The 23305-nt window shown below is 44.0% G+C and overlaps 1 protein-coding gene across 10 annotated transcripts in view; it reads left to right on the top strand.

The window, feature by feature from the left end:
- epb41l3a (erythrocyte membrane protein band 4.1-like 3a) overlaps nucleotides 1-23305 on the top strand; it is a 78569-nt gene that overhangs the window by 17360 nt on the left and 37904 nt on the right. For 9 of the 10 annotated variants that reach the window (XM_081352037.1, XM_081352034.1, XM_081352035.1 and 6 more), the window contains exons 2-9: nucleotides 2057-2211; nucleotides 2813-3004; nucleotides 4631-4735; nucleotides 4818-4860; nucleotides 4935-5010; nucleotides 6075-6293; nucleotides 18427-18514; nucleotides 20921-21073. In XM_081352037.1, the coding sequence (XP_081208163.1) occupies nucleotides 2068-2211; nucleotides 2813-3004; nucleotides 4631-4735; nucleotides 4818-4860; nucleotides 4935-5010; nucleotides 6075-6293; nucleotides 18427-18514; nucleotides 20921-21073 (1020 nt within the window). In that variant the 5' untranslated portion in view covers nucleotides 2057-2067. The remainder of the gene's footprint in view (nucleotides 1-2056; nucleotides 2212-2812; nucleotides 3005-4630; nucleotides 4736-4817; nucleotides 4861-4934; nucleotides 5011-6074; nucleotides 6294-18426; nucleotides 18515-20920; nucleotides 21074-23305) is intronic. The other variant, XM_081352029.1, reaches the window with a different exon arrangement.

The following is a 23305-nucleotide window of genomic DNA, read 5'->3' as shown; positions in this document are numbered from 1 at the left end:
GAGGAAATGATAAATTTATTTAACTCTTTTTGTTCTATAGTTGTAAAGCACTGTAATTGTTCTTGCGGGGTGATAATTGAGGCTGAATTATAAGGCGCGATTGAGGATTGAACGTTTACAATTGTGGATCTGATGTTTTCTATTTTCTCAGTGAAAAAATTCATGAAATCATTACTACTAAACTGTAACGGAATATTTTGTTCAGGTGACGCTTGTTTATTTGTTAGTCTAGCCACGGTGTTAAATAAGAACCTAGGATTGTTTTGGTTATTTTCTATTAGTTTGCGGAGATGCTCAGCCCTGGCCGCTTTTAGGGCCTTTTTATAGCGTGACGTACTGTCTTTCCAAGCGATTCTAAAAACCTCTAAATTAGTTTGTTTCCATTTACGCTCTAAATTACGGGTTTCTCTCTTTAGAACACGAGTAGTATTGTTGTACCATGGTGCTTTACTTTTCTCTCTGACCTTTTTTAGTCTCATAGGTGCAACAATATCCCATTTTCCAGAGAGAACGGTGCTCATAGTACTGGTTAGTTCGTCTAGTTCATCTGTTTGTTTAGGTTCAGGCAGCAGCTGAGACAGATCCGATAAGCAATTTGAAAAATTATCTATGGTGGATGGAAGGATTGTTCTGCCTAATCGATAACGCGGCGCAGCATGATATATTACAGGAGTACGTAATATGCAAGTTACCATGTAATGGTCAGTTACATCATCACTTTGCGGAATGATATCTATATCGGTTGGATCGGTTCCATGTGATATAATTAAATCGAGTGTATGATTAAAACGATGAGTCGGTCCGGTAACGTTTTGCTTAACCCCAAAGGAGTTTAATAAGTCTATAAACGCAGCCCCTAACGTATCATTTTGATTATCTACGTGTATGTTAAAATCTCCAACAATTAATATTTTATCGACATTGACCAATAGATCTGAGAGAAAATTTGCAAATTCTTTTAGGAAATCAGCGTAGCAACCACCTCGGAACAGGCTAAAAACCACTCAGAACACCTTAACAACCGCATAGCAACACCCTGGCAACCACCCTTACACCGCCAGCACAGTTAAACGCCTCACGCTCACTTCAGAAGATCTAGTCCAGCATCTGACGACAGCAATCGAGAGTCTGATGAGCATCTTCCTGTTTCAGGAGTTAAACACTGATTATTCATTCAGCTCACGCACACACACACACACACACACACACACGCACACACACACACTCACTCACTCAACACTCACACACACACACACGCACACACACACACACACACGCACACACACACACACACACACACACACACACACACACACACACACACACACGCACACATACACACTCACTCACTCAACACTCACACACACACACACGCACACACACACACACACACACACACACACACACACACACACACACACACACACACACACGAGTCCCACAGTGGCAGAATCTATATTTGTCCTCCTCTACAGAAATGAAAGACTCATTCTAATGAAGGACAGGAAACGCATCGCGACTGCTTCCTGTTTGCACTGTTTGATGTGATGAAGAGCTTTCATCTTCCTCATCCGATGGGATTCTCTCACCTTTCCCTCATTTGATCTTCTGCTCTTTGCTCTCTTCATCCCAGAGTTCTCTGTCTGTTTGCATGATACACAGATGCATTTGTTGAGCCATAAAACAGTTTTTGTCTGCATCTTAATGCCGTTCCCATAATGCCTTTGATCCGAAGCGTCTGTGCGGATCAGTGTTACACGCTGTCCTACAGAGGAAAGACAAAGTGAACATTAATATTCATGATCCTGTGCATCATTCGTCATGATCACACTAACGGGAATCAGTAGGAAATGGATTATGAATGTTAAATTCATCTTATCTGATCGTCTGTGAGCAGAATCACATTCATATTTACTCAGAGTAAAGTTCTCCTTAAAACATCAGAGCTTGACACTGAGGTCAGAGGTCATGCTGAGTTGTATTTAAAGGAGTAGTTAATTGCTGTGATCTCAGTGTCATGTTGCAGATGCTGATGTGTGTTTGTCTCTGATCACAGTTTGATCTGACATGACGACAGAAACGGAGAGTAAAGCAGAGCAGCAGGAGGCCGGTGTGGCTCCGCCCCCTTTAGCTCCACCCCCTTTGGCCCCGCCCCTCGGCGACCAGCTTCCCCCGGCCGACGCCCACAGCACACCTGTCAGGAAACAACAGGTACATCTTCTGATCGTCACGGTAACGCTACAGTATACATCGCATGTTTTTATTTTTGCTAAAAGTTCAAGATTAACAACAGGCCGAACTATTAAATCCAACTGCCATTTATTTTCAGATATAATCATTTTTCAAATAAAAAAGGAGTTTGATATTATGAAACACTCTCCCTCACACATTCTCTCTCTCTCTCTCTCTCTCTCTCTCTCTCTCTCACACACACACACACACACACACACACACACACACACACACACACACACACACACACACACACACACACACACACGCATTCCTATTATTCCATACGCATAATGGCTTTTACTGAGCTAATAACATTTTCTATCCCAGAACCCTAACCCTTCCTTTCACAGAGAATTTTCTGTATTTTTACATTTTTAATAAAAAAATAATTTAGTATGTTTATTTAGAGTTTTGAATTACAAGGATCGGCAATTCCTCATAATATAGGGGGCGTGGCCAGAAACCTGAATACACACCACAATATAAGGACAATGCAATGTAGGTCAAACCAGCACACACACACACACACACACACTGGTGTCAGTGTCTGATTGTGTGTGTTTCTCTGTGACGTCAGGCCGGGGAGCGTGAGGTGGGCGGAGTCCCGCAGGGGAAAGCCAATCAGCTGCCGGCCGAGGACGACGGCTCCTCCCACTGGTCCTCCTCCAGCAAACTCACCCGATCTCCTGTGAAAGTGATCAGGAAACCCAAGAACATGCAGTGCAAGATCTCACTGCTCGACGGCTCCGACTACACCTGCGTGGTGGAGGTGAGACTCACACACACACACACACACACACACACACACACACACACACACACACACACACACACACCTGCGTGGTGGAGGTGAGACTCACACACACACACACACACACACACCTGCGTGGTGGAGGTGAGACTCACACACACACACACACACCTGCGTGGTGGAGGTGAGACTCACACACACACACACACACACACACACACACACACACACACACACACCTGCGTGGTGGAGGTGAGACTCACACATACACACACACACACACACACACACACCTGCGTGGTGGAGGTGAGACTCACACACACACACATGCGTGGTGGAGGTGAGGCTCACACACACACACACACACCTGCGTGGTGGAGGTGAGACTCACACACACACACACACACACACACACACACACACCTGCGTGGTGGAGGTGAGACTCACACACACACACACACACACACACACACACACACACACACACACACACACACACACACACACCTGCGTGGTGGAGGTGAGACTCACACACACACACACACACACACACACACCTGCGTGGTGGAGGTGAGACTCACACACACACACACACACCTGCGTGGTGGAGGTGAGACTCACACACACACACACACACACACACACACACACACACACACACCTGCGTGGTGGAGGTGAGACTCACACATACACACACACACACACACACACACACACACACCTGCGTGGTGGAGGTGAGACTCACACACACACACATGCGTGGTGGAGGTGAGGCTCACACACACACACACACACCTGCGTGGTGGAGGTGAGACTCACACACACACACACACACACACACACACACACACCTGCGTGGTGGAGGTGAGACTCACACACACACACACACACACACACACACACACACACCTGCGTGGTGGAGGTGAGACTCTCACACACACACACACACACACACACACACACACACACACCTGCGTGGTGGAGGTGAGACTCACACACACACACACACACACACACCTGCGTGGTGGAGACTCACACACACACACACACACACACCTGCGTGGTGGAGGTGAGACTCACACACACACACACACACACACTATTTGTGTCTGTAGATGTTTAAAGTGAGTTTGGGTCAGAAGTCTTTACACACACCAAACTTCATATATATATATCTGTATTCTGAAGGTTTATGGTAAAAGTGTATTTGTTTTGTCTGTTGAAAATGAGCAGCGAGGCGGATTAGCTGAGGTGACGTGACGCTAACGCTAGCAGACAAGCCTTATGCTTTAAGGCTTAATATAATTTAAACGGATGAGTTATAAAAACACCCCCCCCCCCACACACACACACACAGTCGTCATGAAGAGCAACATTAGCTATAAAGACCAAAACCACTTTTTGCACCAGACTGTAAACGTGTTTCTGCTGTAAAGTTGGCCATTTTAACATGCGTGTCTATGGGATTGAGTCTCTTCTGCAGCCGGCCTCTAGTGGCCAGTGGATGAACTGCAGTTTAACTCTTCAGTGTTGGATTAAAGAGAGAGACGGGAAGGTTAACGCTTGGTTTTAATACACTACTGACTAACTCAACCAGGCCCCGCCCCTTTATTCTGCTTAATATGATTATTTCTCTCTCTACAGAAGCGTGATAAAGGTCAGGTTCTATTCGATAAAGTCTGTGAACATCTCAATCTCCTGGAGAAAGATTACTTCGGAATCACTTTCCGTGACGTGGAGAATCAAAAGGTACAGTGAGATTCACACAGATGCAGTGAAGCTTTGAACACTGATTCAGTGAGTCGTGATTCATCTGAACGATTCGTTTCAGAACTGGCTGGATCCTTCCAAAGACATGAAGAAGCAGATCAGAGGTGAAGTTCTCTCGGATAAACATCTGTCCTGTCCTCATGTGCTGCGTCTGAACTCCATGGGTTTTTTCCCTCAGGTGTCGCCTGGAATTTCTCATTTAACGTGAAGTTTTATCCTCCTGAACCGGCGCTGCTTTCTGAAGACATCACCAGGTCCGACTCATTCACACTCATGCACAACAGATCTATCACACACACTACCAGTCAGAGGTTTCGGATCGGTACGATTTTTTATGTTTTTAAAAGAAGTCTCTTCTGCTCACCAAGGCTGTGTTTATTTGATTAAAAATACAGTAAAAACAGTGAAATATTATTATAATGTAAATCAGCTGTTTTCTATGTGAATATACAGTAAAGTGTAATTTATTCCTGTGATCAAAGCTGAATTTTCAGCATCATTACTCCAGTCTTCAGTGTCACATGATCCTTCAGAAATCACTCTAATATGAGGATTTGATGATCATTTATGATTATTATGAGTGTTGAAAACAGTTTTATTTCAGGATTCTTTGATGAATAGAAATAAAAAAACAGCATTTTTTCGAAATAGAAGCTTTTGTAACATTAAACTCTACCGTTCGAAAGTTTGAGGTCAGTAAGAATTTTTATTTAATTTTTTGGGGGGAAATAAATAACTTTTATCAATACTTTAATCAAGGATGAATTAAATTGATAAAAATTTACAGTAAAGACATTTATAATGTTACAAAAGATTATATTTCAGATAAATGATGTTCTTTTGAACTTTCTATTCATCAAAGAATCCTGAAATACATTTGTACACAACTGTTTCCAACACTGATAATAATCATAAATGTTTCTTGATCATCAAATCATCATATCAGAGTGATTTCTGAAGGATCATGTGACACTGAAGACTGGAGTAATGATGCGGAAATCAGAGGAATAAATGACATTTTAAAATATATTAAAATAAAAAACAGTTATTTTAAATTGTAATAATATTTCACAATATTTTTGTGAAATTTTGTTACAAAAATTTAAACTTCATTACAAATTAAATTAAAGTAAACAATATTACAAAGTAAACAATATTCCAAAAATTTTTGTTTTGTAATTTTAATTAATTAAACACAGCCTTGGTGAGCAGAAGAGACTTCTTTTAAAACATTAACAATCTTACCGATCCAAAACTTTTGAGTGTCTAATAGAAAATAATAATAATAATAATAATGCGAAGTCCGTCTGTCCGTCAGGTATTACCTGTGTCTGCAGCTGAGGGACGACATCATCTCGGGTCGTCTGCCGTGTTCGTTCGCCACACACACGGTCCTGGGCTCGTACACGGTTCAGTCGGAGCTGGGCGATCACGACCCGGACGAGTACGGCTACGAGTACGTCAGTGAGTTTCGCTTCGCGCCTCATCAGACCAAAGAGATGGAGGAGAAGATCATGGACCTGCACAAGAACTACAAGTGAGGCTCGTCCTCCGGCTAACCGAGGCTAGAGTCAAACATTCGTCCTCCGGCTTCTGTGTTCGGGAATAAACCGAGTCTAGAGTCAAACATTCGTCCTTCTGCCTCTGTGTTCGGGAATAAACCGAGTCTAGAGTCAAACATTCGTCCTCCTGCCTCTGTGTTCGGGAATAAACTGAGTCTAGAGTCAAACATTCGTCCTCCGGCTCCTGTGTTCGGGAATAAACCGAGTCTAGAGTCAAACATTCGTCCTCCTGCCTCTGTGTTCGGGAATAAACCGAGTCTAGAGTCAAACATTCGTCCTTCTGCCTCTGTGTTCGGGAATAAACTGAGTCTAGAGTCAAACATTCGTCCTCCGGCTTCTGTGTTCGGGAATAAACCGAGTCTAGAGTCAAACATTCGTCCTTCTGCCTCTGTGTTCGGGAATAAACCGAGTCTAGAGTCAAACATTCGTCCTTCTGCCTCTGTGTTCGGGAATAAACTGAGTCTAGAGTCAAACATTCGTCCTCCGGCTCCTGTGTTCGGGAATAAACCGAGTCTAGAGTCAAACATTCGTCCTCCTGCCTCTGTTCGGGAATAAACCGAGTCTAGAGTCAAACATTCGTCCTCCTGCCTCTGTGTTCGGGAATAAACCGAGTCTAGAGTCAAACATTCGTCCTCCGGCTCCTGTGTTCGGGAATAAACCGAGTCTAGAGTCAAACATTCGTCCTCCGGCTCCTGTGTTCGGGAATAAACCGAGTCTAGAGTCAAACATTCGTCCTCCGGCTCCTGTGTTCGGGAATAAACCGAGTCTAGAGTCAAACATTCGTCCTCCGGCCTCTGTGTTCGGGAATAAACTGAGTCTAGAGTCAAACATACGTCCTCCGGCTCCTGTGTTCGGGAATAAACCGAGTCTAGAGTCAAACATTCGTCCTCCGGCCTCTGTGTTCGGGAATAAACTGAGTCTAGAGTCAAACATACGTCCTCCAGCTCCTGTGTTCGGGAATAAACCGAGTCTAGAGTCAAACATTCGTCCTCCGGCCTCTGTGTTCGGGAATAAACCGAGTCTAGAGTCAAACATTCTTCCTCCGGCTCCTGTGTTCGGGAATAAACCGAGTCTAGAGTCAAACATTCGTCCTCCTGCTCCTGTGTTCGGGAATAAACCGAGTCTAGAGTCAAACATACGTCCTCCGGCCTCTGTGTTCGGGAATAAACCGAGTCTAGAGTCAAACATTCGTCCTCCGGCTCCTGTGTTCGGGAATAAACCGAGTCTAGAGTCAAACATTCGTCCTCCTGCCTCTGTTTTCGGGAATAACCCGAGTCTAGAGTCAAACATACGTCCTCCGGCTTCTGTGTTCGGGAATAAACTGAGTCTAGAGTCAAACATACGTCCTCCGCCTCCTGTGTTCGGGAATAAACCGAGTCTAGAGTCAAACATTCGTCCTCCGGCCTCTGTGTTCGGGAATAAACCGAGTCTAGAGTCAAACATTCGTTCTCCTGCTCCTGTGTTCGGGAATAAACTGAGTCTAGAGTCAAACATTCGTCCTCCTGCCTCTGTGTTCGGGAATAAACCGAGTCTAGAGTCAAACATTCGTCCTCCTGCCTCTGTGTTCGGGAATAAACCGAGTCTAGAGTCAAACATTCGTCCTCCGGCTTCTGTGTTCGGGAATAAACCGAGTCTAGAGTCAAACATTCGTCCTCCTGCTCCTGTGTTCGGGAATAAACTGAGTCTAGAGTCAAACATTCGTCCTCCTGCCTCTGTGTTCGGGAATAAACCGAGTCTAGAGTCAAACATTCGTCCTCCTGCCTCTGTGTTCGGGAATAAACCGAGTCTAGAGTCAAACATTCGTCCTCCTGCCTCTGTTCGGGAATAAACCGAGTCTAGAGTCAAACATTCGTCCTCCTGCCTCTGTGTTCGGGAATAAACCGAGTCTAGAGTCAAACATTCGTCCTCCTGCTCCTGTGTTCGGGAATAAACCGAGTCTAGAGTCAAACATTCGTCCTCCTGCCTCTGTGTTCGGGAATAAACCGAGTCTAGAGTCAAACATTCGTCCTCCTGCTCCTGTGTTCGGGAATAAACCGAGTCTAGAGTCAAACATTCGTCCTCCTGCTCCTGTGTTCGGGAATAAACTGAGTCTAGAGTCAAACATTCGTCCTCCTGCTCCTGTGTTCGGGAATAAACTGAGTCTAGAGTCAAACATTCGTCCTCCTGCCTCTGTGTTCGGGAATAAACCGAGTCTAGAGTCAAACATTCGTCCTCCTGCCTCTGTTCGGGAATAAACCGAGTCTAGAGTCAAACATTCGTCCTCCTGCCTCTGTGTTCGGGAATAAACCGAGTCTAGAGTCAAACATTCGTCCTCCTGCTCCTGTGTTCGGGAATAAACCGAGTCTAGAGTCAAACATTCGTCCTACTGCCTCTGTGTTCGGGAATAAACCGAGTCTAGAGTCAAACATTCGTCCTCCTGCCTCTGTGTTCGGGAATAAACCGAGTCTAGAGTCAAACATTCGTCCTACTGCCTCTGTGTTCGGGAATAAACTGAGTCTAGAGTCAAACATTCGTCCTCCTGCCTCTGTGTTCGGGAATAAACCGAGTCTAGAGTCAAACATTCGTCCTCCTGCCTCTGTGTTCGGGAATAAACCGAGTCTAGAGTCAAACATTCGTCCTCCTGCCTCTGTGTTCGGGAATAAACCGAGTCTAGAGTCAAACATTCGTCCTTCTGCCTCTGTGTTCGGGAATAAACCGAGTCTAGAGTCAAACATTCGTCCTCCGGCTCCTGTGTTCGAGAATAAACCAAGTCTAGAGTCAAACATTCGTCCTCCTGCCTTTGTGTTCGGGAATAAACCGAGTCTAGAGTCAAACATTCGTCCTTCTGCCTCTGTGTTCGGGAATAAACTGAGTCTAGAGTCAAACATTCGTCCTCCGGCTTCTGTGTTCGGGAATAAACCGAGTCTAGAGTCAAACATTCGTCCTCCTGCCTCTGTGTTCGGGAATAAACCGAGTCTAGAGTCAAACATACGTCCTTCTGCCTCTGTGTTCGGGAATAAACTGAGTCTAGAGTCAAACATTCGTCCTCCGGCTCCTGTGTTCGGGAATAAACCGAGTCTAGAGTCAAATATTCGTCCTCCTGCCTCTGTGTTCGGGAATAAACCGAGTCTAGAGTCAAACATTCGTTCTTCTGCCTCTGTGTTCGGGAATAAACTGAGTCTAGAGTCAAACATTCGTCCTCCGGCTCCTGTGTTCGGGAATAAACCGAGTCTAGAGTCAAACATTCGTCCTCCTGCCTCTGTGTTCGGGAATAAACCGAGTCTAGAGTCAAACATTCGTCCTCCTGCCTCCGTGTTCGGGAATAAACCGAGTCTAGAGTCAAACATTCGTCCTCCGGCCTCTGTGTTCGGGAATAAACCGAGTCTAGAGTCAAACATTCGTCCTCCGGCCTCTGTGTTCGGGAATAAACCGAGTCTAGAGTCAAACATTCGTCCTCCGGCTCCTGTGTTCGGGAATAAACCGAGTCTAGAGTCAAACATTCGTCCTCCTGCCTCTGTGTTCGGGAATAAACTGAGTCTAGAGTCAAACATTCGTCCTCCTGCCTCTGTGTTCGGGAATAAACCGAGTCTAGAGTCAAACATTCGTCCTCCGGCTCCTGTGTTCGGGAATAAACCGAGTCTAGAGTCAAACATTCGTCCTCCTGCTCCTGTGTTCGGGAATAAACTGAGTCTAGAGTCAAACATTCGTCCTCCTGCCTCTGTGTTCGGGAATAAACCGAGTCTAGAGTCAAACATTCGTCCTCCTGCCTCTGTGTTCGGGAATAAACCGAGTCTAGAGTCAAACATTCGTCCTCCTGCCTCTGTGTTCGGGAATAAACCGAGTCTAGAGTCAAACATTCGTCCTCCGGCTCCTGTGTTCGGGAATAAACCGAGTCTAGAGTCAAACATTCGTCCTCCGGCCTCTGTGTTCGGGAATAAACCGAGTCTAGAGTCAATCATTCGTCCTCCGGCTTCTGTGTTCGGGAATAAACCGAGTCTAGAGTCAAACATTCGTCCTCCGGCTCCTGTGTTCGGGAATAAACAGAGTCTAGAGTCAAACATTCGTCCTCCGGCTCCTGTGTTCGGGAATAAACCGAGTCTAGAGTAAAACATTCGTCCTCCGGCCTCTGTGTTCGGGAATAAACCGAGTCTAGAGTCAAACATTCGTCCTCCGGCCTCTGTGTTCGGGAATAAACCGAGTCTAGAGTCAAACATTCGTCCTCCGGCTCCTGTGTTCGGGAATAAACCGAGTCTAGAGTCAAACATTCGTCCTCCTGCTCCTGTGTTCGGGAATAAACCGAGTCTAGAGTCAAACATACGTCCTCCGGTCTCTGTGTTCGGGAATAAACCGAGTCTAGAGTCAAACATTCGTCCTCCGCCTCCTGTGTTCGGGAATAAACCGAGTCTAGAGTCAAACATTCGTCCTCCTGCCTCTGTGTTCGGGAATAAACCGAGTCTAGAGTCAAACATACGTCCTCCGGCCTCTGTGTTCGGGAATAAACCGAGTCTAGAGTCAAACATTCGTCCTCCTGCCTCTGTGTTCGGGAATAAACTGAGTCTAGAGTCAAACATTCGTCCTCCTGCCTCTGTGTTCGGGAATAAACCGAGTCTAGAGTCAAAATTCGTCCTCCGGCTCCTGTGTTCGGGAATAAACCGAGTCTAGAGTCAAACATTCGTTCTCCTGCTCCTGTGTTCGGGAATAAACTGAGTCTAGAGTCAAACATTCGTCCTCCTGCCTCTGTGTTCGGGAATAAACCGAGTCTAGAGTCAAACATTCGTCCTCCTGCCTCTGTGTTCGGGAATAAACCGAGTCTAGAGTCAAACATTCGTCCTACTGCCTCTGTGTTCGGGAATAAACCGAGTCTAGAGTCAAACATTCGTCCTCCTGCCTCTGTGTTCGGGAATAAACCGAGTCTAGAGTCAAACATTCGTCCTACTGCCTCTGTGTTCGGGAATAAACTGAGTCTAGAGTCAAACATTCGTCCTCCTGCCTCTGTGTTCGGGAATAAACCGAGTCTAGAGTCAAACATTCGTCCTCCTGCCTCTGTGTTCGGGAATAAACCGAGTCTAGAGTCAAACATTCGTCCTCCTGCCTCTGTGTTCGGGAATAAACCGAGTCTAGAGTCAAACATTCGTCCTTCTGCCTCTGTGTTCGGGAATAAACCGAGTCTAGAGTCAAACATTCGTCCTCCGGCTCCTGTGTTCGGGAATAAACCAAGTCTAGAGTCAAACATTCGTCCTCCTGCCTTTGTGTTCGGGAATAAACCGAGTCTAGAGTCAAACATTCGTCCTTCTGCCTCTGTGTTCGGGAATAAACTGAGTCTAGAGTCAAACATTCGTCCTCCGGCTTCTGTGTTCGGGAATAAACCGAGTCTAGAGTCAAACATTCGTCCTCCTGCCTCTGTGTTCGGGAATAAACCGAGTCTAGAGTCAAACATACGTCCTTCTGCCTCTGTGTTCGGGAATAAACTGAGTCTAGAGTCAAACATTCGTCCTCCGGCTCCTGTGTTCGGGAATAAACCGAGTCTAGAGTCAAACATTCGTCCTCCTGCCTCTGTGTTCGGGAAGAAACCGAGTCTAGAGTCAAACATTCGTTCTTCTGCCTCTGTGTTCGGGAATAAACTGAGTCTAGAGTCAAACATTCGTCCTCCGGCTCCTGTGTTCGGGAATAAACCGAGTCTAGAGTCAAACATTCGTCCTCCTGCCTCTGTGTTCGGGAATAAACCAAGTCTAGAGTCAAACATTCGTCCTCCTGCCTCTGTGTTCGGGAATAAACCGAGTCTAGAGTCAAACATTCGTCCTCCGGCCTCTGTGTTCGGGAATAAACCGAGTCTAGAGTCAAACATTCGTCCTCCGGCCTCTGTGTTCGGGAATAAACCGAGTCTAGAGTCAAACATTCGTCCTCCGGCTCCTGTGTTCGGGAATAAACCGAGTCTAGAGTCAAACATTCGTCCTCCTGCCTCTGTGTTCGGGAATAAACCGAGTCTAGAGTCAAACAATCGTCCTCCGGCCTCTGTGTTCGGGAATAAACCGAGTCTAGAGTTAAACATTCGTCCTCCGGCTCCTGTGTTCGGGAATAAACCGAGTCTAGAGTCAAACTTTCGTCCTCCTGCTCCTGTGTTCGGGAATAAACCGAGTCTAGAGTCGAACATTCGTCCTCCGGCCTCTGTGTTCGGGAATAAACCGAGTCTAGAGTCAATCATTCGTCCTCCGGCTTCTGTGTTCGGGAATAAACCGAGTCTAGAGTCAAACATTCGTCCTCCGGCTCCTGTGTTCGGGAATAAACAGAGTCTAGAGTCAAACATTCGTCCTCCGGCTCCTGTGTTCGGGAATAAACCGAGTCTAGAGTAAAACATTCGTCCTCCGGCCTCTGTGTTCGGGAATAAACCGAGTCTAGAGTCAAACATTCGTCCTCCGGCCTCTGTGTTCGGGAATAAACCGAGTCTAGAGTCAAACATTCGTCCTCCGGCTCCTGTGTTCGGGAATAAACCGAGTCTAGAGTCAAACATTCGTCCTCCTGCTCCTGTGTTCGGGAATAAACCGAGTCTAGAGTCAAACATACGTCCTCCGGCCTCTGTGTTCGGGAATAAACCGAGTCTAGAGTCAAACATTCGTCCTCCTGCCTCTGTGTTCGGGAATAAACTGAGTCTAGAGTCAAACATTCGTCCTCCTGCCTCTGTGTTCGGGAATAAACCGAGTCTAGAGTCAAAATTCGTCCTCCGGCTCCTGTGTTCGGGAATAAACCGAGTCTAGAGTCAAACATTCGTCCTTCTGCCTCTGTGTTCGGGAATAAACCGAGTCTAGAGTCAAACATTCGTCCTCCTGCCTCTGTGTTCGGGAATAAACCGAGTCTAGAGTCAAACATTCGTCCTCCTGCCTTTGTGTTCGGGAATAAACCGAGTCTAGAGTCAAACATTCGTCCTTCTGCCTCTGTGTTCGGGAATAAACTGAGTCTAGAGTCAAACATTCGTCCTCCGGCTTCTGTGTTCGGGAATAAACAGAGTCTAGAGTCAAACATTCGTCCTCCTGCCTCTGTGTTCGGGAATAAACCGAGTCTAGAGTCAAACATACGTCCTTCTGCCTCTGTGTTCGGGAATAAACCGAGTCTAGAGTCAAACATTCGTCCTCCTGCCTCTGTGTTCGGGAATAAACCGAGTCTAGAGTCAAACATTCGTTCTTCTGCCTCTGTGTTCGGGAATAAACTGAGTCTAGAGTCAAACATTCGTCCTCCGGCTCCTGTGTTCGGGAATAAACCGAGTCTAGAGTCAAACATTCGTCCTCCTGCCTCTGTGTTCGGGAATAAACCGAGTCTAGAGTCAAACATTCGTCCTCCTGCCTCTGTGTTCGGGAATAAACCGAGTCTAGAGTCAAACATTCGTCCTCCGGCCTCTGTGTTCGGGAATAAACCGAGTCTAGAGTCAAACATTCGTCCTCCGGCCTCTGTGTTCGGGAATAAACCGAGTCTAGAGTCAAACATTCGTCCTCCGGCTCCTGTGTTCGGGAATAAACCGAGTCTAGAGTCAAACATTCGTCCTCCTGCCTCTGTGTTCGGGAATAAACTGAGTCTAGAGTCAAACATTCGTCCTCCTGCCTCTGTGTTCGGGAATAAACCGAGTCTAGAGTCAAACAATCGTCCTCCGGCCTCTGTGTTCGGGAATAAACCGAGTCTAGAGTTAAACATTCGTCCTCCGGCTCCTGTGTTCGGGAATAAACCGAGTCTAGAGTCAAACTTTCGTCCTCCTGCTCCTGTGTTCGGGAATAAACCGAGTCTAGAGTCAAACATTCGTCCTCCTGCTCCTGTGTTCGGGAATAAACCGAGTCTAGAGTCAAACATTCGTCCTCCTGCTCCTGTGTTCGGGAATAAACCGAGTCTAGAGTCAAACATTCGTCCTCCTGCCTCTGTGTTCGGGAATAAACCGAGTCTAGAGTCAAACATTCGTCCTCCTGCCTCTGTGTTCGGGAATAAACAGAGTCTAGAGTCAAACATACGTCCTCCGGCCTCTGTGTTCGGGAATAAACCGAGTCTAGAGTCAAACATTCGTCCTCCTGCCTCTGTGTTCGGGAATAAACCGAGTCTAGAGTCAAACATTCGTCCTCCTGCCTCTGTGTTCGGGAATAAACCGAGTCTAGAGTCAAACATTCGTCCTCCGGCTTATGTGTTCGGGAATAAACCGAGTCTAGAGTCAAACATTCGTCCTCCTGCCTCTGTGTTCGGGAATAAACCGAGTCTAGAGTCAATCATTCGTCCTCCTGCCTCTGTGTTCGGGAATAAACCGAGTCTAGAGTCAAACATTCGTCCTCCTGCCTCTGTGTTCGGGAATAAACCGAGTCTAGAGTCAAACATTCGTCCTCCTGCCTCTGTGTTCGGGAATAAACCGAGTCTAGAGTCAAACATTCATCCTCCGGCTCCTGTGTTCGGGAATAAACTGAGTCTAGAGTCAAACATTCGTCCTCCTGCCTCTGTGTTCGGGAATAAACCGAGTCTAGAGTCAAACATTCGTCCTCCTGCCTCTGTGTTCGGGAATAAACTGAGTCTAGAGTCAACATTCGTCCTCCGGCCTCTGTGTTCGGGAATAAACCTAGTCTAGAGTCAAACATTCGTCCTCCTGCCTCTGTGTTCGGGAATAAACTGAGTCTAGAGTCAAACATTCGTCCTCCTGCCTCTGTGTTCGGGAATAAACCGAGTCTAGAGTCAAACATTCGTCCTCCTGCCTCTGTGTTCGGGAATAAACCGAGTCTAGAGTCAAACATTCGTCCTCCTGCCTCTGTGTTCGGGAATAAACCGAGTCTAGAGTCAAACATTCGTCCTCCTGCCTCTGTGTTCGGGAATAAACCGAGTCTAGAGTCAAACATTCGTCCTCCTGCCTCTGTGTTCGGAAATAAACCGAGTCTAGAGTCAAACATTCGTCCTCCTGCCTCTGTTTTCGGGAATAAACCGAGTCTAGAGTCAAACATTCGTCCTCCTGCTCCTGTGTTCGGGAATAAACTGAGTCTAGAGTCAAACATTCGTCCTCCTGCCTCTGTGTTCGGGAATAAACCGAGTCTAGAGTCAAACATTCGTCCTCCTGCCTCTGTGTTCGGGAATAAACCGAGTCTAGAGTCAAACATTCGTCCTCCTGCTCCTGTGTTCGGGAATAAACTGAGTCTAGAGTCAAACATTCGTCCTCCTGCCTCTGTGTTCGGGAATAAACCGAGTCTAGAGTCAAACATTCGTCCTCCTGCCTCTGTGTTCGGGAATAAACCGAGTCTAGAGTCAAACATTCGTCCTCCGGCTCCTGTGTTCGGGAATAAACCGAGTCTAGAGTCAAACATTCGTCCTCCGGCTCCTGTGTTCGGGAATAAACCGAGTCTAGAGTCAAACATTCGTCCTCCTGCCTCTGTGTTCGGGAATAAACCGAGTCTAGAGTCAAACATTCGTCCTCCGGCTCCTGTGTTCGGGAATAAACCGAGTCTAGAGTCAAACATTCGTCCTCCTGCCTCTGTGTTCGGGAATAAACCGAGTCTAGAGTCAAACATTCGTCCTCCTGCCTCTGTGTTCGGGAATAAACCGAGTCTAGAGTCAAACATTCGTCCTTCTGCCTCTGTGTTCGGGAATAAACCGAGTCTAGAGTCAAACATTCGTCCTCCGGCCTCTGTGTTCGGGAATAAACCGAGGCTAGAGTCAAACATTCGTCCTCCGGCTCCTGTGTTCGGGAATAAACCGAGTCTAGAGTCAAACATTCGTCCTCCTGCTCCTGTGTTCGGGAATAAACCGAGTCTAGAGTCAAACATTCGTCCTCCTGCTCCTGTGTTCGGGAATAAACCGAGTCTAGAGTCAAACATTCGTCCTCCTGCCTCTGTGTTCGGGAATAAACCGAGTCTAGAGTCAAACATTCGTCCTCCGGCTCCTGTGTTCAGGAATAAACCGAGTCTAGAGTCAAACATTCGTCCTCCTGCTCCTGTGTTCGGGAATAAACCGAGTCTAGAGTCAAACATTCGTCCTCCTGCTCCTGTGTTCGGGAATAAACCGAGTCTAGAGTCAAACATTCGTCCTCCTGCCTCTGTGTTCGGGAATAAACCGAGTCTAGAGTCAAACATTCGTCCTCCGGCTTCTGTGTTCGGGAATAAACCGAGTCTAGAGTCAAACATACGTCCTCCTGCCTCTGTGTTCGGGAATAAACCGAGTCTAGAGTCAAACATTCGTCCTCCTGCCTCTGTGTTCGGGAATAAACAGAGTCTAGAGTCAAACATACGTCCTCCTGCCTCTGTGTTCGGGAATAAACCGAGTCTAGAGTCAAACATTCGTCCTCCGGCCTCTGTGTTCGGGAATAAACAGAGTCTAGAGTCAAACATTCGTCCTCCGGCCTCTGTGTTCGGGAATTAACCGAGTCTAGAGTCAAACATTCGTCCTCCGGCTCCTGTGTTCGGGAATAAACCGAGTCTAGAGTCAAACATTCGTCCTCCGGCCTCTGTGTTCGGGAATTAACCGAGTCTAGAGTCAAACATTCGTCCTCCGGCTCCTGTGTTCGGGAATAAACCGAGTCTAGAGTCAAACATTCGTCCTCCGGCCTCTTTGTTCGGGAATTAACCGAGTCTAGAGTCAAACATTCGTCCTCCGGCCTCTGTGTTCGGGAATAAACCGAGTCTAGAGTCAAACATTCGTCCTCCGGCTCCTGTGTTCGGGAATAAACCGAGTCTAGAGTCAAACATTCGAACCTTCTCAAAGTTATGAACAAACGATCTTCCAGTAACGTTTATAGAACGTTCATTCAACGTTATCTGGTCTTTAATAATGTTCTCAAAACATTATTTATACATCATTCATGCATGTTTTTTCCTGAACATTACTCTCTAAATTTCGATTCACAAGCTTGCAATTCGATTTGATTCGATTTGGATTCAAAATTCGATTCGATTTTGATTTGGATTCAATTCGATTCAGTATTGATTATTGTGGATACCAGGTTCAATACATGGCAAATTTTTTCAAGGAAAACAGATCTCTTCACTATTGCTGTAAACTATGGGAGTCAGTGGTAGCCTATGGGCTTCATTAGCCTACTGTAATACTGAAGGTAAAAATTAACGTATTTGTATACAAACACTTAAATTACACTTTTATTAATTTTTATAATAATCAAGTTATGAAATATAAACACTTAAATGGTGGCTGTCATAAAAAACTTTCCAGATTTATTCAAACATGCATTAAATATTGAAGAACATTCAAAATTATAATGAATATGTAATATGGTGCATATATTTAGCAGAATGCTCCTCTCTAGAGTTATTTCTTCTCGCTGACTGACGAGTTTATGGTCACATGGTTTTTCTGAGGTAAATGTGACGTTACATGACATAGTTTACTGACGTCTTTCCACGGCTGAAACACTGATTGAGCGACTCATGTCACATGATATGGACTTCGATAAGTTGTATTCTACCTTTTAACACACTTTCAGAAGCTCATTCATGTTTATCTCGCGCTGTAACTGGTGTTATTAAGGCGGAAGAGAAGATCATGTGCTTCTCTAGAGCTGAGCCAGAGCGATCTCACGCCACAGCGACAAAACGCTATATATGTTTTTGAATTTCGTAAGAAAATGGAAGTAATTTGAAATCTGAGACTTTGTTTCATATCAATAGTAACAAAGCACAACGATTATTGCGATTTATTGGATGGGATGCCCTACAATGTTCTATTCATTCATCAACTGAAAACAGGATGACTAATCGATTCTTGGGATTTAAGAATCGATATCAGTTCGTAAAAATGAGAATCGATTAAAATCGAGAAATCGATATTTTTTTACCCAGCCCTATTAAGTATACTTGATTTGGAATGAAGTAACGTTTACATAATGATTGAAGAATGATACAATGGTAATGGAATGTTTCCTTAATTAAAAAAACTGGACATTTCTATGTTGATTTAGTTCAGTTCAATAACAGTGTCAATCAATATTCTACAGAAAAACATGTTTGACTTCAGAGTGTTAATAACTTCAGATCCTGATGCCTAATAGTCACGGTTAGGGTGAGGAAGTTAAACGCCTTGTAAATGATTTCAAGCTTAATTTGTGCTGATGTATAATTTCAGTGCAAATATGTTTCCCATGATGCAGTGCGATTGTGTTTGTGTGTCTCTCAGAGGAATGACGCCGGCCGAAGCTGAGATGCATTTTCTGGAGAATGTAAAGAAACTGTCCATGTATGGAGTCGACCTTCATCATGCAAAGGTACACGTGAAACACACACACACACACACACACACACACACACACACACACACATCATGATTGATGGAGATTTTTGTTGTTGATTCAAGTGATTTTGCATGTAAATGTGTCTGTATCTTCAGCACACACACACACACACACACACACATGATTCAGTGTGTTGTGTTCAGTGTTTATCGTTGTATCGTTGTTTCTGGTGTCGGTCGATCTGTCAGATGTTCAGTGTGACTCTGATTCGGGCCGGGTTGTTCTGGGTCACAATCGACACAAACCAGATATTGACAACCACACATGACAGACAGTTCATAATGTCAAGATAGTTGAGGATTATTTATAAACGCTTAAGAATCTATTCTGAATATTGGCAGAATCTTGAATCGGTCGTTTTCTTTGAAACCTTCAGCAGTTTTTATATATAAAAATATATTTTAGTGCTGGGCAACGATTAATCGTATCCAAAATAAAAGTTTGTGTTTATATAATATATGTGTGTGTACTGTGTATAATTATTTCGTATATATAAATACACACACATATGCATGTATATATATATATATTTTTTTTTATATATATATAAAATATTTGTATTTATATATAATATAAATTATGTATAAAAATTAATATACAGTATATACTGTACATGCATATATTTCTTATATATATATGCATATGTGTGTATTTATATAAAATAATTATGCGTAGTACACACACATTTATTATGTAAACACAAACTTTTATTTTGGATGCGATTAAATCATATTTAAATGTTAAAATTAACATGAACTGAGATTAAAAGTATTGTTGGATCATGTTAGTTAACTAATGTTAACAGATGCAACCGTATCATATAGTGTGTTACCCATATTTCATTACAATTATTGGAAAAGTATGAACTTACATGTAAAATCTCCCAGATCAGATGATGCATTAAAATTGTTTTAGCATCATTTTACTGTGGATTAGGTGATTGATCTGCTTATATATTGATTTCGCTGATAAAGCATCTCTATATTTCTTCGTTGAGGCTGTTTGAATAAGCTTGTTTTCGTTAAAATGGGTTCGGTGAACCTGAAGCTCTTCTGCCGATATTCATACCCAGATGATGCTTCATATCATCCATCACCTCATGTAGTGATTATTAAACAGACAGACCGCTGACGTCCGGTTAGATCAGCCGCTCTTCTCTTCTTCCCCTCTTACGGATGATCTAGTTGATAGGACGATTCTTTCACTGCTTTTCTCCAGCTAAAGGAGAGGTAAGATGCATTGGTGTATATGTGTGTGTCTCTGTCTCTGTGTGTGTGTGTGTGTGTGTGTCTTTGTGCATGACCATGAACCGAATCATTGTCTAAGCAAAGACTGTGTTACCTTCAGATTCTCCATGTGCGTTTGTCGAGAACCTGCTCCTCTTCTCATGCTCATCCGCCACCGGCGAAGCTCACGGGCGAGCCGAACCCGTTCACCGGGAGCGCCTGGGGATCCAGGACAGAGAAACCACACATGAGAGATCTTTAAAGGGAGAGATCAGACGAATATATCATTCTGTCATCATTTACCCTAGTGCAGACAGTTTAAGCTTCATTTTAATTCACTTCAAGTTCATAATAATAACCCTACTTTAATGCCGATATTTTGAAGAACGCTGGGACTAAACGACACTACATTTCTCAAAATATCTGCTTTAAATTCAAAAAGGATTGAACGACATGAGGGAAAGTAAATGATGCCAGAATGATCATTTTTGGATGAATATTCCCTTTACAATCTCAATTATTTCTCCCAGTCACTTATGCATTTAAATATTTTTCTCCTGAGAAAAACACCTCAATAATCTCAGTAATGTCTCAAGATTTGCCAAGGTGAATTGCAGTCAGAGATTAACTTGATGATCTGAGCTGCTCCTCAACTACTGAAACTTTGAAGAATTCGCGTCTCTTTCCTAAAGAATTTTAGGAGAAACGTCTGAGACCACGATTGATGCCTCAATGATCTCTGATCAGTTTTCCTCTGAGCGAGTTTCGGGAAGCTTCGTCATGGTTCTGACCCGGTTTCCTACAGTAGACCTGATCAAAATACCCACTAGAGATGTGAATTATGCCATTTTCCCCACGATCCCTCTTGATTCTTGTGTATTGTGACGTATTCAAATGTATTTCCTTAGGAAGTGAGTTAGCAAATGTTCATCGATGATCTAGATAAGCTCGAGTGTCTCGTTCTGCTGAACCGAGCTCAAGTTCTCTCATCTGTTCTGCTGATGCTCTTCAGAAGTAGTTCTGGCATAGATAGATAGATACTCTCAGGCCAGATCTGTTTGGCTTGCACTCATGAATTGGAGAATCATTGGCATTTGTTTGTGTGTGAGTGTGTGATGATGATTGGCACCTCTCTGATCCAATGGTGTGCCAGGATTCTGAGGGCGTGGAGATCATGTTGGGCGTGTGTTCGTCTGGACTCCTCATCTATCGAGACAGACTCCGCATCAACCGCTTCGCCTGGCCCAAAGTCCTCAAGATCTCCTACAAACGCAATAACTTCTACATCAAGATCCGTCCAGGAGAGGTGAGAGGTCATCCGTTCTGCTGACGCTTCTGATGAGGTGCGTTACATCACACACGGAAACTGCAGAAAATGCTTTTCTTACTTAGTATTTTTGTCTTGTTTCCAGTTCAAGTATCAAAAAAATTCTTAAATCGAGATGCATTTACTAGATGAGTAAAATGCCATAAGATATTCTGTCTTATTTTAAGCAAAAACTCACTTTTGATTAATTCCCCCGGAAAACAAGACCTTAAACCTTATGGCATTTTACTCATCTAGTAAATGCATCTCGATTTAAGAATTTTTTTGATATTTGAACTGGAAACAAGACAAAAATACTAAGTGAGAAAAACATTTTTGCAGTGTATCAGTTGAAGTGAACTTGGCTGACAATAATCGTTCATTTGGACGCCCTGCAACGTCATCAAAGAAAGGCAACAATGATAGATAGACTTTTATGATGGACAGATGCACTTTTATGATGGATAGATGCACTTTTATGATGGACAGATGCACTTTTATGATGGACAGATGCACTTTTATGATGGACAGATGCACTTTTATGATGGACAGATGCACTTTTATGATGGACAGATGCACTTTTATGATGGACAGATGCACTTTTATGATGACAGATGCACTTTTATGATGGACAGATGCACTTTTATGATGGACAGATGCACTTTTATGATGGACAGATGCACTTTTATGATGGACAGATGCACTTTTATGATGGATAGATGCACTTTTATGATGGATAGATGCACTTTTATGATGGACAGATGCACTTTTATGATGGACAGATGCACTTTTATGATGGATAGATGTACTTTTATGATGGACAGATGCACTTTTATGATGGATAGATGCACTTTTATGATGGACAGATGCACTTTTATGATGGACAGATGCACTTTTATGATGGACAGATGCACTTTTATGATGGACAGATGCACTTTTATGATGGACAGATGCACTTTTATGATGGACAGATGCACTTTTATGATGGACAGATGCACTTTTATGATGGACAGATGCACTTTTATGATGGACAGATGCACTTTTATGATGGATAGATGCACTTTTATGATGGACAGATGCACTTTTATGATGGATAGATGCACTTTTATGATGGATAGATGCACTTTTATGATGGATAGATGCACTTTTATGATGGACAGATGCACTTTTATGATGGATAGATGCACTTTTATGATGGACAGATGCACTTTTATGATGGACAGATGCACTTTTATGATGGACAGATGCACTTTTATGATGGACAGATGCACTTTTATGATGGACAGATGCACTTTTATGATGGACAGATGCACTTTTATGATGGACAGATGCACTTTTATGATGGACAGATGCACTTTTATGATGGACAGATGCACTTTTATGATGGACAGATGCACTTTTATGATGGACAGATGCACTTTTATGATGATAGATGCACTTTTATGATGGACAGATGCACTTTTATGATGGACAGATGCACTTTTATGATGGACAGATGCACTTTTATGATGGACAGATGCACTTTTATGATGGATAGATGCACTTTTATGATGGACAGATGCACTTTTATGATGGACAGATGCACTTTTATGATGGATAGATGTACTTTTATGATGGACAGATGCACTTTTATGATGGATAGATGCACTTTTATGATGGACAGATGCACTTTTATGATGGACAGATGCACTTTTATGATGGACAGATGCACTTTTATGATGGACAGATGCACTTTTATGATGGACAGATGCACTTTTATGATGGATAGATGCACTTTTATGATGGATAGATGCACTTTTATGATGGACAGATGCACTTTTATGATGGACAGATGCACTTTTATGATGGACAGATGCACTTTTATGATGGACAGATGCACTTTTATGATGGATAGATGCACTTTTATGATGGACAGATGCACTTTTATGATGGATAGATGCACTTTTATGATGGATAGATGCACTTTTATGATGGACAGATGCACTTTTATGATGGACAGATGCACTTTTATGATGGATAGATGCACTTTTATGATGGACAGATGCACTTTTATGATGGACAGATGCACTTTTATGATGGACAGATGCACTTTTATGATGGACAGATGCACTTTTATGATGGACAGATGCACTTTTATGATGGACAGATGCACTTTTATGATGGACAGATGCACTTTTATGATGGATAGATGCACTTTTATGATGGACAGATGCACTTTTATGATGGACAGAT

Source organism: Scardinius erythrophthalmus, assembly GCF_964197995.2.
Source record: "Scardinius erythrophthalmus genome assembly, chromosome: 22".
Taxonomy (NCBI): domain Eukaryota; kingdom Metazoa; phylum Chordata; class Actinopteri; order Cypriniformes; family Leuciscidae; genus Scardinius; species Scardinius erythrophthalmus.
The sequence above is the reverse complement of the archived record's forward strand: the minus strand, read 5'-3'. Positions and strand labels throughout refer to the sequence as shown.